Source organism: Actinia tenebrosa, unplaced genomic scaffold (assembly GCF_029948245.1).
Source record: "Actinia tenebrosa isolate PJP-AT-01 unplaced genomic scaffold, QUT_ActTen_1.0 PGA_scaffold17__23_contigs__length_9995812, whole genome shotgun sequence".
NCBI lineage: Eukaryota > Metazoa > Cnidaria > Anthozoa > Actiniaria > Actiniidae > Actinia > Actinia tenebrosa.
In genome coordinates this window covers 5,615,962-5,626,630 of record NW_028292577.1, presented here as the reverse complement: position 1 = coordinate 5,626,630, position 10,669 = coordinate 5,615,962, and the positions used below count along the sequence as shown (strand labels likewise).

At 41.9% G+C, this 10,669-nt stretch overlaps 3 protein-coding genes across 3 annotated transcripts; all 3 read left to right on the top strand.

Annotated features, from left to right (window-relative positions):
- Nucleotides 1–4,272: 4,272 nt before the first annotated feature.
- LOC148910344 (uncharacterized) lies at nucleotides 4,273–6,292 on the top strand. The gene is made up of 4 exons (XM_089032081.1): nucleotides 4,273–5,203; nucleotides 5,346–5,561; nucleotides 5,707–5,852; nucleotides 6,106–6,292. Exons 1-4 carry the CDS (start codon nucleotides 5,011–5,013, stop codon nucleotides 6,157–6,159), a joined length of 609 nt encoding a protein of 202 aa, XP_088888207.1. The 5' UTR covers nucleotides 4,273–5,010; the 3' UTR covers nucleotides 6,160–6,292.
- Nucleotides 6,293–6,709: 417 nt separating this feature from the next.
- On the top strand, nucleotides 6,710–8,268 carry LOC148910343 (uncharacterized). Its single transcript, XM_089032041.1, has 2 exons — nucleotides 6,710–7,162; nucleotides 7,258–8,268. Exons 1-2 carry the CDS (start codon nucleotides 7,070–7,072, stop codon nucleotides 8,266–8,268), a joined length of 1,104 nt encoding a protein of 367 aa, XP_088888167.1. The 5' UTR covers nucleotides 6,710–7,069.
- Nucleotides 8,269–8,329: 61 nt separating this feature from the next.
- Nucleotides 8,330–10,323, top strand: LOC148910342 (uncharacterized). Its single transcript, XM_089031576.1, has 2 exons — nucleotides 8,330–8,506; nucleotides 8,585–10,323. The coding sequence occupies exons 1-2, from the start codon at nucleotides 8,379–8,381 to the stop codon at nucleotides 9,294–9,296; spliced, it is 840 nt and encodes a 279-aa protein (XP_088887702.1). The 5' UTR covers nucleotides 8,330–8,378; the 3' UTR covers nucleotides 9,297–10,323.
- The last annotated feature ends 346 nt before the right edge of the window (nucleotides 10,324–10,669 follow it).

Genomic DNA, 10,669 nt, shown 5'->3' with positions numbered 1-10,669 from the left:
TACTTAACATTCTAAGGTATCTTTTAAATGACTCATGCATATCCTTAACAATTTAACAACCTCATACTCAACATTCTAAGGTGTCTTTTAAATGACTCATACAAGACATCCTTAACAATATAACAACCTTATACTTAACATTCTAAGGTATCTTTTAAACGCAGCTGTATGCTCTCGTAGACTTGTTTTAAAAGACACCTAAGAATGTTAACAATAAAGTTAAAAATACATTATATTGTGGTTAAGGTACACTTAAGTATAAATGAACTGTTCAACGTGTAAAAAGGTGTTCAGCACCAAGCAAAGACTACAATACCACGTTCGTCGTGGCGTTTGCACAAAGAAACCGATTAGTAAAGTTTGTAAGGATTGTGGTAAAGAATTCAGTACCGTTCAAAAGATGCGACAACATCAAGACAAACGCATTTGTGGGCTTTGTAAGGGCTGTAATAAGGAATTCCCTAACACCTCCGAGCACCTGAAAAGGGGCGTCTGTGAACAAGCCAGACAGTGTAGTTTCTGTAATAAGATACTTAGTAGTCGTCAACGTTTACAGACGCATCGGAAAACACATGAAGTCAACTATCGATTTCTCTTTGGGAGCTACGACTTGGAAGGCGTGGATTGCTACCAATGTGCGGATATGATGAGTCGCTGCCCGCATAAAGAGGATTACTTAAGGAATCGCATAGATTACCATAAGAAGATAGTCCGTACTTTCCCCTCTTTTGAACGCGCCGAAGGCGTTCCGTGGACTAAAAGGGAGTATTGGAGGCAGGAGTGCGATCGTTGTGGTTGCGTTAGAGAAGAGGAACATATCTTCAACTGTCTTAACAAATAAGCGTCCTTAACAATATAACAACCTTATGCTCAACATTCTGAGACCCTTTTAGAATGGGGTTTGCGCAAAGAGTCTCAAATCCCATTCTTATTTTTATTTATTTTTATTAAGGATATTTAATAATAATAAATAAAAATAAGGACCCCTTTTAAAGGTATATGCTAGCCGCAGGATTCCTAATCACCCTTTCAATATATGGACTGTATTACGTGTGAACTACCAGCCGATTGCATTACGCCCCCAAAACCGCGTAAAAAATACACCTGCCTTCATTGCGGCAAGGTATTTCTTGAAGGATCCCATTGGTGCTCCGCGGATCAGCGGGTCCTTACGAATGCAGAGGACTCTCCGGCTCATACTTAACCACGTCAAATACCCACCTGCCATCCTTTTTACCATGACTCATAACATGGGTAACATCCTGCCCTTCGATGACGTACCTTATCCTATCAGGCGCCCAAAGGGTGTATGTTCTTTTTTTATTCTTTAAGACCAAGCGCAGGCGGTCGATGTCTTCAAAGACCACGTAATTCTTTATCTCGTAAATCTCCCCCACCACCAAATCCCTCCAGTGTGTTTGTATGAACTTTAACTCGTTAAATTTATCCTTGTCCATATATTCTATGAAATATCTTTAAGTGTGTTGCCAAAGTCTCCGAGGTTTTAAAGACCTTACAGCACCACCTGCAGGGAATTCGTAGGTGTTCAGCATACGCAGTGATCTCCCTGCAGATTTCGTCGTAGTCGCTGCTGATCATTACTTTATAACCGTTTTCTTTGTACCTCTGTAAGAGTAGTTGTTGATCCTCAGATAACCTGCCGTTGCCTTTCGGAGTCTTTAGCTCTATGCAGAATCCACGGTAATGGGTGTGTGCATTCAAAATCATTAAGTCGGGTTGACCGCGTTGATATCCTTTCTACCAGCACTTTATACGCTTTCCATCCGAATCCTGTAATTCACCTAGGCCAGGGGTCACGGGCATTTGGGGGTAAAACCTGCGGATGTAGTCCACTACCTTTTTATGCAGGTCAAACTCATTTTCTATTTTGAATACCAACTTGTTTGGACCATCAAACCGCCGTTCTATTTCGTACTTACCCGTTTTCCTTAGTGAAGGAAGAACGTCACCTAACACCCATTTACGGAACTTCTTAGCAATTAACTTCTCAGATCCAAATATTAGCTCGTAAAGACCTTCCTCCGTTAAATACACGGAATGTGGCTGTTCGTTAAGGGTGTCGCGCTGAGCTACACCCTTTATAGACCCGAGGGTTACCCTATTTTCCTCTGACACGTGTTTCCTAACCGCGTCTCTCGAATTTTCGTAATCTAACGCTGAGGCTACCGACTTCGCTTTGAAGTAAAGTTTGTCGCCTTGCACTACGCATTGCAGTTTGGTTTCGTTGTTTTGAAATACGCGAAGCATTGTATATATAGCATATTTTTTATGGCCTCAATAGGCAACACTCTTTAGCTGATTCATTTCTACGCTCAGTTGCGCGTCAGACACCACGAAGACGTAGCAGTTTATCTTGTCAGCGTCCTGCGCGTCAGTATTCTTGGTGCGCTTGATCTCCAATGTTATGCCATCCTGCGTATTTACTAAACGTAAACTCTGACCATGTAGGTCTTCGTCGTTCGTTGTGCGCATGTCGATCAACAGCGCGTACTTATCATTGAAGAATTCCTCAGGGTTAATTTGGTCGCCAAACTTGCGCGCGGCCTCTCTGTAAATGTCTTCAGGCTTTATTCCCTGGGAGTAGACCTTGTTTGGAACGCCGTTAATATTCACGCCGACGTTAGTAATGTTAGGGTTGTGAAAGGCCTCGGAGTCGCGCTTACCGGCCTCGTAGGGTTTAGCAAACACCAGCATTAGCCCCGTGAGACTTCTTCGGGGGAGGTTAATGCTTTGGTTGATAACCTCATCCGTCTTATCCAAGAAGCTAAATGTCTTATACATCACTACGTGGTCGTAAAGGAATGCCTTTCCGGAGCTGTATTCCATGCCAGCGCTACGGGCCAGCTCTTCGCTGTACACGGTCTCATACTGCAGCTCTAAGTTGGTAACGGAATAGGGATGAATACTTCCGGTAAGTGCTGTCCCAGATGCGTCCATCTGCAAGATGTTTGTGGTATCCGCTAGGGTTACTTCAAACTGTAACTCGGATAGCTGTCTGGGATAATACACGCCATGGTTCGTAATCACCTCGAAGTCCAGCGGGATAACATACTTAATGCCATAGGCGGTCTTTATTCGCTTTGCGTCTGCTACTGCCGTTGCGTCACCAGAATCCGTAGGTTGTGTCTTAGTATCACTGCGGACCTTACGAAGAATGACGCTTCCAATTCCCTGCTCTATCTTTTGTGCGCGGTCAAAGACCGTTAACCATAGATCCTTATAGGTGGTATACAGATCGTACCTATTTAAGTCCAAAAGGGATTCCCCAGCAAACTTGATTCTCATCTTAGAGACGAGGTTTCTGCCTGCGTTATTGACGACGTAAGTTTCTAATTTTGTGCTTGGTTGTATTGCTAGGTCAAACCTTAACGCCAGGGTGCCGGGTACCAATACTAGGTTATCCGTTAGGCGGGGCACGCCTACGTACAGCGTCTCCCCTGGCTTTGCGCTAGAAGGTGTGAATGTAACCCGGTGAAAGGTGCGTTCTGCTTTCAGTCCGCCAACCTGCTTAGGTAATACGTTTGGGTTTAACTTTGAGCTTATCATATATAATGGAAGTAGAAGGAACGGATTTTGACCCCCTTACCGAAGAAGGCCAAGTCGACATTAACGACGAAGAATACGAGTCTTTACTTCCTAATGACAACGTAGACTCCCGAGGTCTCTTCGATAAACTAAGACGCAAATATGGCAGCAGGGCCCGCGATGCTATGCGTTCCTTAAGAGATAAATTTAGATCTAAGAACCCCCACACGCCCATTCCAGAATACTTACAAATGGAATCCCTTGGCGTGCGGTCGGACTTAAGAGCGACTGTCTGTAAAAATCGAGAATGGTCGGACAACTGTGAAAAATTCAATTTCTCCATACTTTGCCCAAAAGACCCTTATGGTAAACTATTTTCGAAAATAGCATTAAAAAGTTTGGCCGATTTTTATTTTTGGCGAAATTGAGAAAAGTTGAAATTCCCGTACGACGGCGTCTGGCGGCCTTCCAAATGGGTGGAAAATGAAGCATTTTTGATGATCGCTCACGACCTGACGAAAGGCCGTTGGAAACTGAAAATCCCACAACTGATTTACCTATGTTTAAGCTATCACCACATATAATTTGAGCTATAAAGACGTTTTATTTATTTTTATTTTCTTACTATGCTGAGGGCAGTTCGGAGCCGCTAGAGAAAACATTGTATTAAGGGCAAATTCAATGCAATAATTCTCCAATGCGCTATACAGTTTTACAGAAAAATAATTTTCCCTTGAAGCCCAACTATCATAGTTAGTCACCACAAAATTTCTAACTTGGCCCGCTAAAAGCCTTACTTCTAGAGAAAGAGTTCTAAGCACTACTTTGACCTATTGTAACACAATCTCGCACTTGAGCGTTACCGAGATGATAGGCCTTAGCGGCTTCTAAAAAAATGTTCTGTGCTTATAGATGACTGTCGTATTAATTTTTGCTTGTTATTCGACAGCAGAGGTATACGTTTTATAATATTAAGATGATAATATCCGAGAATCTAGGTACTGACCTGCAACAATGGACTACAAGTTACATTCCTACAGTAACGCAATCCAATAACAACAAAGGCCTAATATGATAATTTTGCACAAAACCAATTCAAAAGAGGAAATATTGAAACAAAACTGAAACTCAAAATTATATAAAATTGATACTGCATTTATAGATAACAAAGGCCATATCCAATGTGAGTAAAAATGACAGCTGTTTGTTACGATGAAACTATTTACGTTGTTCACATTTATATTTACTAAACAAGCTTTATATCTTATGTTATGTGTGATCTTATAGTCATTACTGCATTGTCCAAGGCGTGAAGCTTGCTAGTTGTCTAGACGAGCGGCTTCGTTTGTGTCGTAAGAAATAAACGCGTGTTATGTTTGACGGCTCCATTCCACAAATATTGTGAAATAGGGAACTTTCTTACCATTGCGCGATGTCGAGCTAGCTGGTTGCTGCGTTGGTGAAATGGCTTCGTGCGGTTATTCTCTCTTGCTTCAAGATCCTACACCTTGTGGAGCAAGCTGGAGGAATACCGACAATATACAGTGTATTGCTTTGAGTGAGTGTGACAAAGACATAACGCAGCACCTCAAGACCTGTAAATTAGTGGCTGATGATTTTGTTAAAGACGAACAAACACTTCTACTTGCAAGAGCAGGTAACTGATGTTGTTTCTTTCATAACTTTCATACTTTCCGGTTCCCTGCTAGCAGAGTTCATCCACGGGAGACGCTATTAGCATGGAAACTCTACGGCAACCCCAAAAGCTAACCTTTAATCGTGTTTAATTTTAATTGAAGGAGTTTTTCAATCAGATGATTCGAATCTGTCTTTGACTATTTGTCCACACCACCGGGATGCCTGTGGTGCTCATTGGAAATGCGGGAAAGTGAGGTGTCCCATTCCAAGTGAGGTAGCTTCTCACAAGTCCTCTGCAAAAGGAGATCGTAGTGTTAACAGCAATGAGTCACAGTACATCTTCTTCATAACGAAAACATTGATCCCAGTAGGAACACGTGAGTTATAAATATGCATACTTTTTTAGTATTATCAGAATGACTATAACACCCATAATGCATTGCTAGTCAGCAATTCCGTCTATTGTCTACATTTGACAAAGTCGGGTCGTTTATATATATTATGTTTGATTATTATCAACAGTAATTTGTAAAAGATGCAAAGAGCAACTTGCCGATAAAGTGAAGGATTTCGTTGACACAACTGCTCGCAAAGGAACATCCCATGTGGATGACGCAACTGAGGGCTTCGATAACCAAGAAAGTAGTGGAGAAGAAAGCGTGCAACAGGTATGCGTATTTTGTCGTATGAAATATATGATTTAATCAGGGACATAGCGAGGTTGGGATTATGAGGAGGGGGGTGGGGGGGGGGGGGGGGGGGGGCGTGTATGTACCATTTTCCCGCCAAATCCACAGGAATCCCGCATGAATTAATTAAATTTTGGTGCCGAAAGCAAACTTTTTTTTTGGCGGGGGGCACGGGCCTCCCATGCCCCCTCCCTACGCCAGTGGATTTAATGCTATTTCAAATTACTTACAGTTGTACCTTTTTTGCAGGGGAGCGATAAACAGGCTTCTTCATGCGACGAGCTAGCGAAGAAAATGGAGAAGCTTGAGCTTAAAGATGAAAGCTATTTTCTGTCGCCAGGTGAAACCACCAGCACAACATCTTCCGAAAGTACCCCATCTAGAGGATATCATGAGCTTGGCCAAAGATTTAGACTGAATGCTTTTCTTGAGGAGTGTAAGTTACAACCAATTGAGAGACCTTGGCTTCAGTGGGATCAAACAAGTGAGAGAACAAGACAACGTTATGTTCAACGGTCAGCAGAAATAGTTTCTTCTGTCCTCCATGTCATTTACCCTGGAGCTGCCATCAATTTGTGGGAGGAACTTCAAAAGTCCTCGAACATTTACAATGTTTTAGGAGCGACTTCAACTGGTTCGTCTGCCGCTAATAATAGCTATTTGGAAGCTTTAGCTGAATCCTATAAAAACGCCACCAGTTGGGATACGCGCAGACAGGTGTTCTCCATAATGACAGGTGTCGCAAGCTTTCAAGAATTGTTGCAGTATATTCCAGGATTAACACAATACCGCTACACCAGCGCGAATTTACATCGACAACAGTATGGTAGAGCAGCATCGGTGCCAAAAAAGGACGCTCCACGGCTGCGCATAGACAAACAACAGTTGGACCATTTTCTTTGTTATGTTACAAGTCCACACCTAGTGCAGGATCTCCCATTTGGAGAAACACATTTGAAGTTGTCCTCAGGCCAAATCATTCCCGTACCCAATGTCATCAGAACCATGGTGCCCCAAAGGATCGTTAACCAGTATAAGCTGTATTGTGAAGAAAGAGCTTTGTACCCCTAAGTGACCGAACATTGCTTCGGATTCTTAATGAATGCAGCGCCTCTGTACGAAAGTCATTACAAGGACTTGATAATTTTGCCGCACAAGGTGGTAAAGCATTTGAAGACCTTCTTGATCTTTTAGACATGATTTCTTCCCTTGGTTGCGATGAGGAGAAAATAGCAAAATCGAGAGAAGCTTTGAAAGCAGGAAAATTATACCTTAAAGGGGATTACAAGGTATGTGATTACTTTCTGCTATTTGAAAGTTTAAAATCTACCTTTATAAAACATTATTTATTCAAGTGTTTTTTTCCTTTGTTTAAAAATCGTAGGTACATGTCAGCGAGGAATCCCAGATCGCTGACCATTGCAGCGTATATGCTACAAGCGATCCTTTCGACAAAACCCTGCGAAAACGATGCAAACACAAGCATGACGAGAGTTGTGAGCATTGTGAAGCTCTGGATAGTGTAATCAAGGACATAGAAGGACTAATAAGAGAAGTTTCGTTTCCAAGCAACGACGAGTTAGACGAGGCATTGTACATCCACGGTACAGCCAAACATGCAATACAGTCCTGGAAGTGCCACCAGCTAAGGTCAGTGCGTCAAGACCAAGCACGACATGACATCTTAGACACCATCAACAATAGCACCGTACTCATAATTAATGACTGGGCCATGAAGTTCATCCCCCATATGTATCGAGAATCACAAAGCGATTGGTTCGGGAAAAGGGGGATATCATGGCATATATCCGTTGTCTATCGCCGAGAACAAGGTGAGCTACAGTGGCAAGCGTTCATCCACCTAATTCAGTCTTGCAGCCAGGACAGCCCTGCTATTGTCGTCATAATGAAGCACGTTCTCCAGACCTTAAAGAACGAGCACCCCGAGATCAACAAAGCCTATTTTCGTCAAGATAATGCGGGGTGCTACCACTCCGCCACTACGATCCTCTCCTGCCCTACCATCGAAAAAGCTACTGGCATCAAAATACAAGGTATCGATTTCAGCGACCCACAAGGTGGGAAGGGAGCTGCCGACAGGTTGGCTGCGACCGCCAAGTCCCATATTCGATTATACATCAACGAGGGACATGATGTTACAACAACCCAGGAGATGAAAGACGCGCTGTTGTCACATGGTGGAATTGCTGGAGTAAGAGTTGTTGCAGTTGACAGAGTCGACGAGTCCAACCTCGTGGAACACAAAATTCCAGGAATTAGTACGTTGAACAATTACGAGTTCCGTAACGGAAAGCTTTTCGCGTGGAGAGCGTATGGCATTGGCAGTGGCAAAGTAGTAATGAAACAATTGAGAAAAGGTAATAAAATAGTTTAGATTTACACTTATAGCATAAGGTGTGCGATTTATTTCTCGTTCTTTTACAATTTATAGATTACAGTTACCAGTGGCTCGACGCGCAATTCTCCCCAGGAGACTTTAGAACAATGGCTGTGAGAACTACTAAGACGATCAAGCCTACAACGACTGAAGAAAGCACTTCTGACCCACAACAAGAAACAGCAAGCAACCTGTATTCGTGTCCAGAGGATGGCTGCGTAAAAGTCTTCCAAAGGTTTGTTATAAGGAATTGCTTCACGGTTTATTCATTTTACCCGTCAACTTATGGTGCATAATTATCTCTTCATGACAGGTACTCTAATCTTGAGCGTCACCTATCCCTGGAAAAGTGCGAGAAAATGGTTGAAAGGCAGTCTTTGTTAGATTTAGCAAAGACAAAGTACGCATTACGTTTAGAAGAGGGAGTTGGAGTCATCCCAACGCTTACGCCTACCTTGTCTGATAAGGAGGATGCTAATCACCCCGTACTTGAAGAGGGATGGTCGCTGAAGAAAGCAACCAAATCTTATCGATTTAACGAGAAACAAAGGTCTTTTCTCTTTGCAAAGTTCAAAGTCGGTGTGTCTTCTGGACATAAGGTCAGTGCAGAAGCGGTGTCAAAAGAAATGAGGAAATGTGTGGGAACAGACGGAAAGAGGATGTTTAGAGTATCAGAATTCTTGACCGCACAGCAAATTAAGGCGTTTTTCTCCAGACAAGCAGCGAAGCAAAAGAGTTCCTCAGAGGCTGATATTCTTGCTGCTCAAGAGGAGACCAACTTCAGCAACGCCCAACAAGTCATACTGTCATCTTTTCAAATTGGGCATCCCATTGCGTACGAGCAGTACGACGTATGCGCGATGGTGAAGGACGATTCTCTATATAAATTAAAGCTACCGGTTCTGAAATTAATTTGCAACAACTTTGACTTGCACCTCACTGATCCAAAGGACAGCCGAAAGAAAGCGCCCTATGTTGCCCTTTTGAAAGAAATGGTAGCAACCTGCCAGTGTTCTACTTTATAAACATTGAAGATTCTCCCTAACCCCAAACCTTCCGCCTCCTCCAACACCCCCACCGGTTTTCTTTGTTATTATTGTTAGCCACGGTTGTTTTTCGCTAAATTGATCGTGAATATTAACTCTGTCACAATAATATAGGAATTCGAAGATTAGCTAAACAAATAACACATCTACTAATCGGGACGGATATTAAGGAACTGATTACAAACAGCTAACAAACGGCTAAACAAAGGTCAGTAGCCGTACTGACTAAATTTACAATTAATTTAAAATTTGTTTGAAAATATTAGTAATCGCATTTGGCCTTTATTATTGATAAATGCAGTATGTATCATGTTCATATAATTTTGAATTTCAATTTCGTAAATAAAGACAATATTGTTAGGTTGGTTGAAGACAGCAGCGGCATTTATCAAGTAACGGCTGTCACGTATTATTGCCGTTAATATCGATTAAAATCGTTCATTTGTTTCAAATTACAAATATGCAGAGTTAAATACCTCGCTGTATTCAGTTTTGTTTCAATATTTCCTCTTTTGAATTGGTTTTGTGCAAAATTATCATATTAGGCCTTTGTTGTTATTGGATTGCGTTACTGTAGGAATGTAACTTGTAGTCCATTGTTGCAGGTCAGTACCTAGATTCTCGGATATTATCATCTTAATATTATAAAACGTATACCTCTGCTGTCGAATAACAAGCAAAAATTAATACGACAGTCATCTATAAGCACAGAACATTTTTTTAGAAGCCGCTAAGGCCTATCATCTCGGTAACGCTCAAGTGCGAGATTGTGTTACAATAGGTCAAAGTAGTGCTTAGAACTCTTTCTCTAGAAGTAAGGCTTTTAGCGGGCCAAGTTAGAAATTTTGTGGTGACTAACTATGATAGTTGGGCTTCAAGGGAAAATTATTTTTTCTGTAAAACTGTATAGCGCATTGGAGAATTATTGCATTGAATTTGCCCTTAATACAATGTTTTCTCTAGCGGCTCCGAACTGCCCTCAGCATAGTAAGAAAATAAAAATAAATAAAACGTCTTTATAGCTCAAATTATATGTGGTGATAGCTTAAACATAGGTAAATCAGTTGTGGGATTTTCAGTTTCCAACGGCCTTTCGTCAGGTCGTGAGCGATCATCAAAAATGCTTCATTTTCCACCCATTTGGAAGGCCGCCAGACGCCGTCGTACGGGAATTTCAACTTTTCTCAATTTCGTCAAAAATAAAAATCGGCCAAACTTTTTAATGCTATTTTCGAAAATAGTTTACCATAAGGGTCTTTTGGGCAAAGTATGGAGAAATTGAATTTTTCACAGTTGTCCGACCATTCTCGATTTTTACAGACAGTCGCTCTTAATAGCGGACCTCATCAAGG

Coding starts and splice junctions, on each gene's coding strand:
- LOC148910344 (XM_089032081.1), top strand. CDS start 5,011: ATGGCTTCGTGCGGTTATTCTCTCTTGCTTCAAGATCCTACACCTTGT. Junction 5,204..5,345: donor ACTTCTACTTGCAAGAGCAG/GTAACTGATGTT, acceptor TTTTAATTGAAG/GAGTTTTTCAATCAGATGAT. Junction 5,562..5,706: donor ATTGATCCCAGTAGGAACAC/GTGAGTTATAAA, acceptor TATTATCAACAG/TAATTTGTAAAAGATGCAAA.
- LOC148910343 (XM_089032041.1), top strand. CDS start 7,070: ATGATTTCTTCCCTTGGTTGCGATGAGGAGAAAATAGCAAAATCGAGA. Junction 7,163..7,257: donor ACCTTAAAGGGGATTACAAG/GTATGTGATTAC, acceptor TAAAAATCGTAG/GTACATGTCAGCGAGGAATC.
- LOC148910342 (XM_089031576.1), top strand. CDS start 8,379: ATGGCTGTGAGAACTACTAAGACGATCAAGCCTACAACGACTGAAGAA. Junction 8,507..8,584: donor TGCGTAAAAGTCTTCCAAAG/GTTTGTTATAAG, acceptor TCTTCATGACAG/GTACTCTAATCTTGAGCGTC.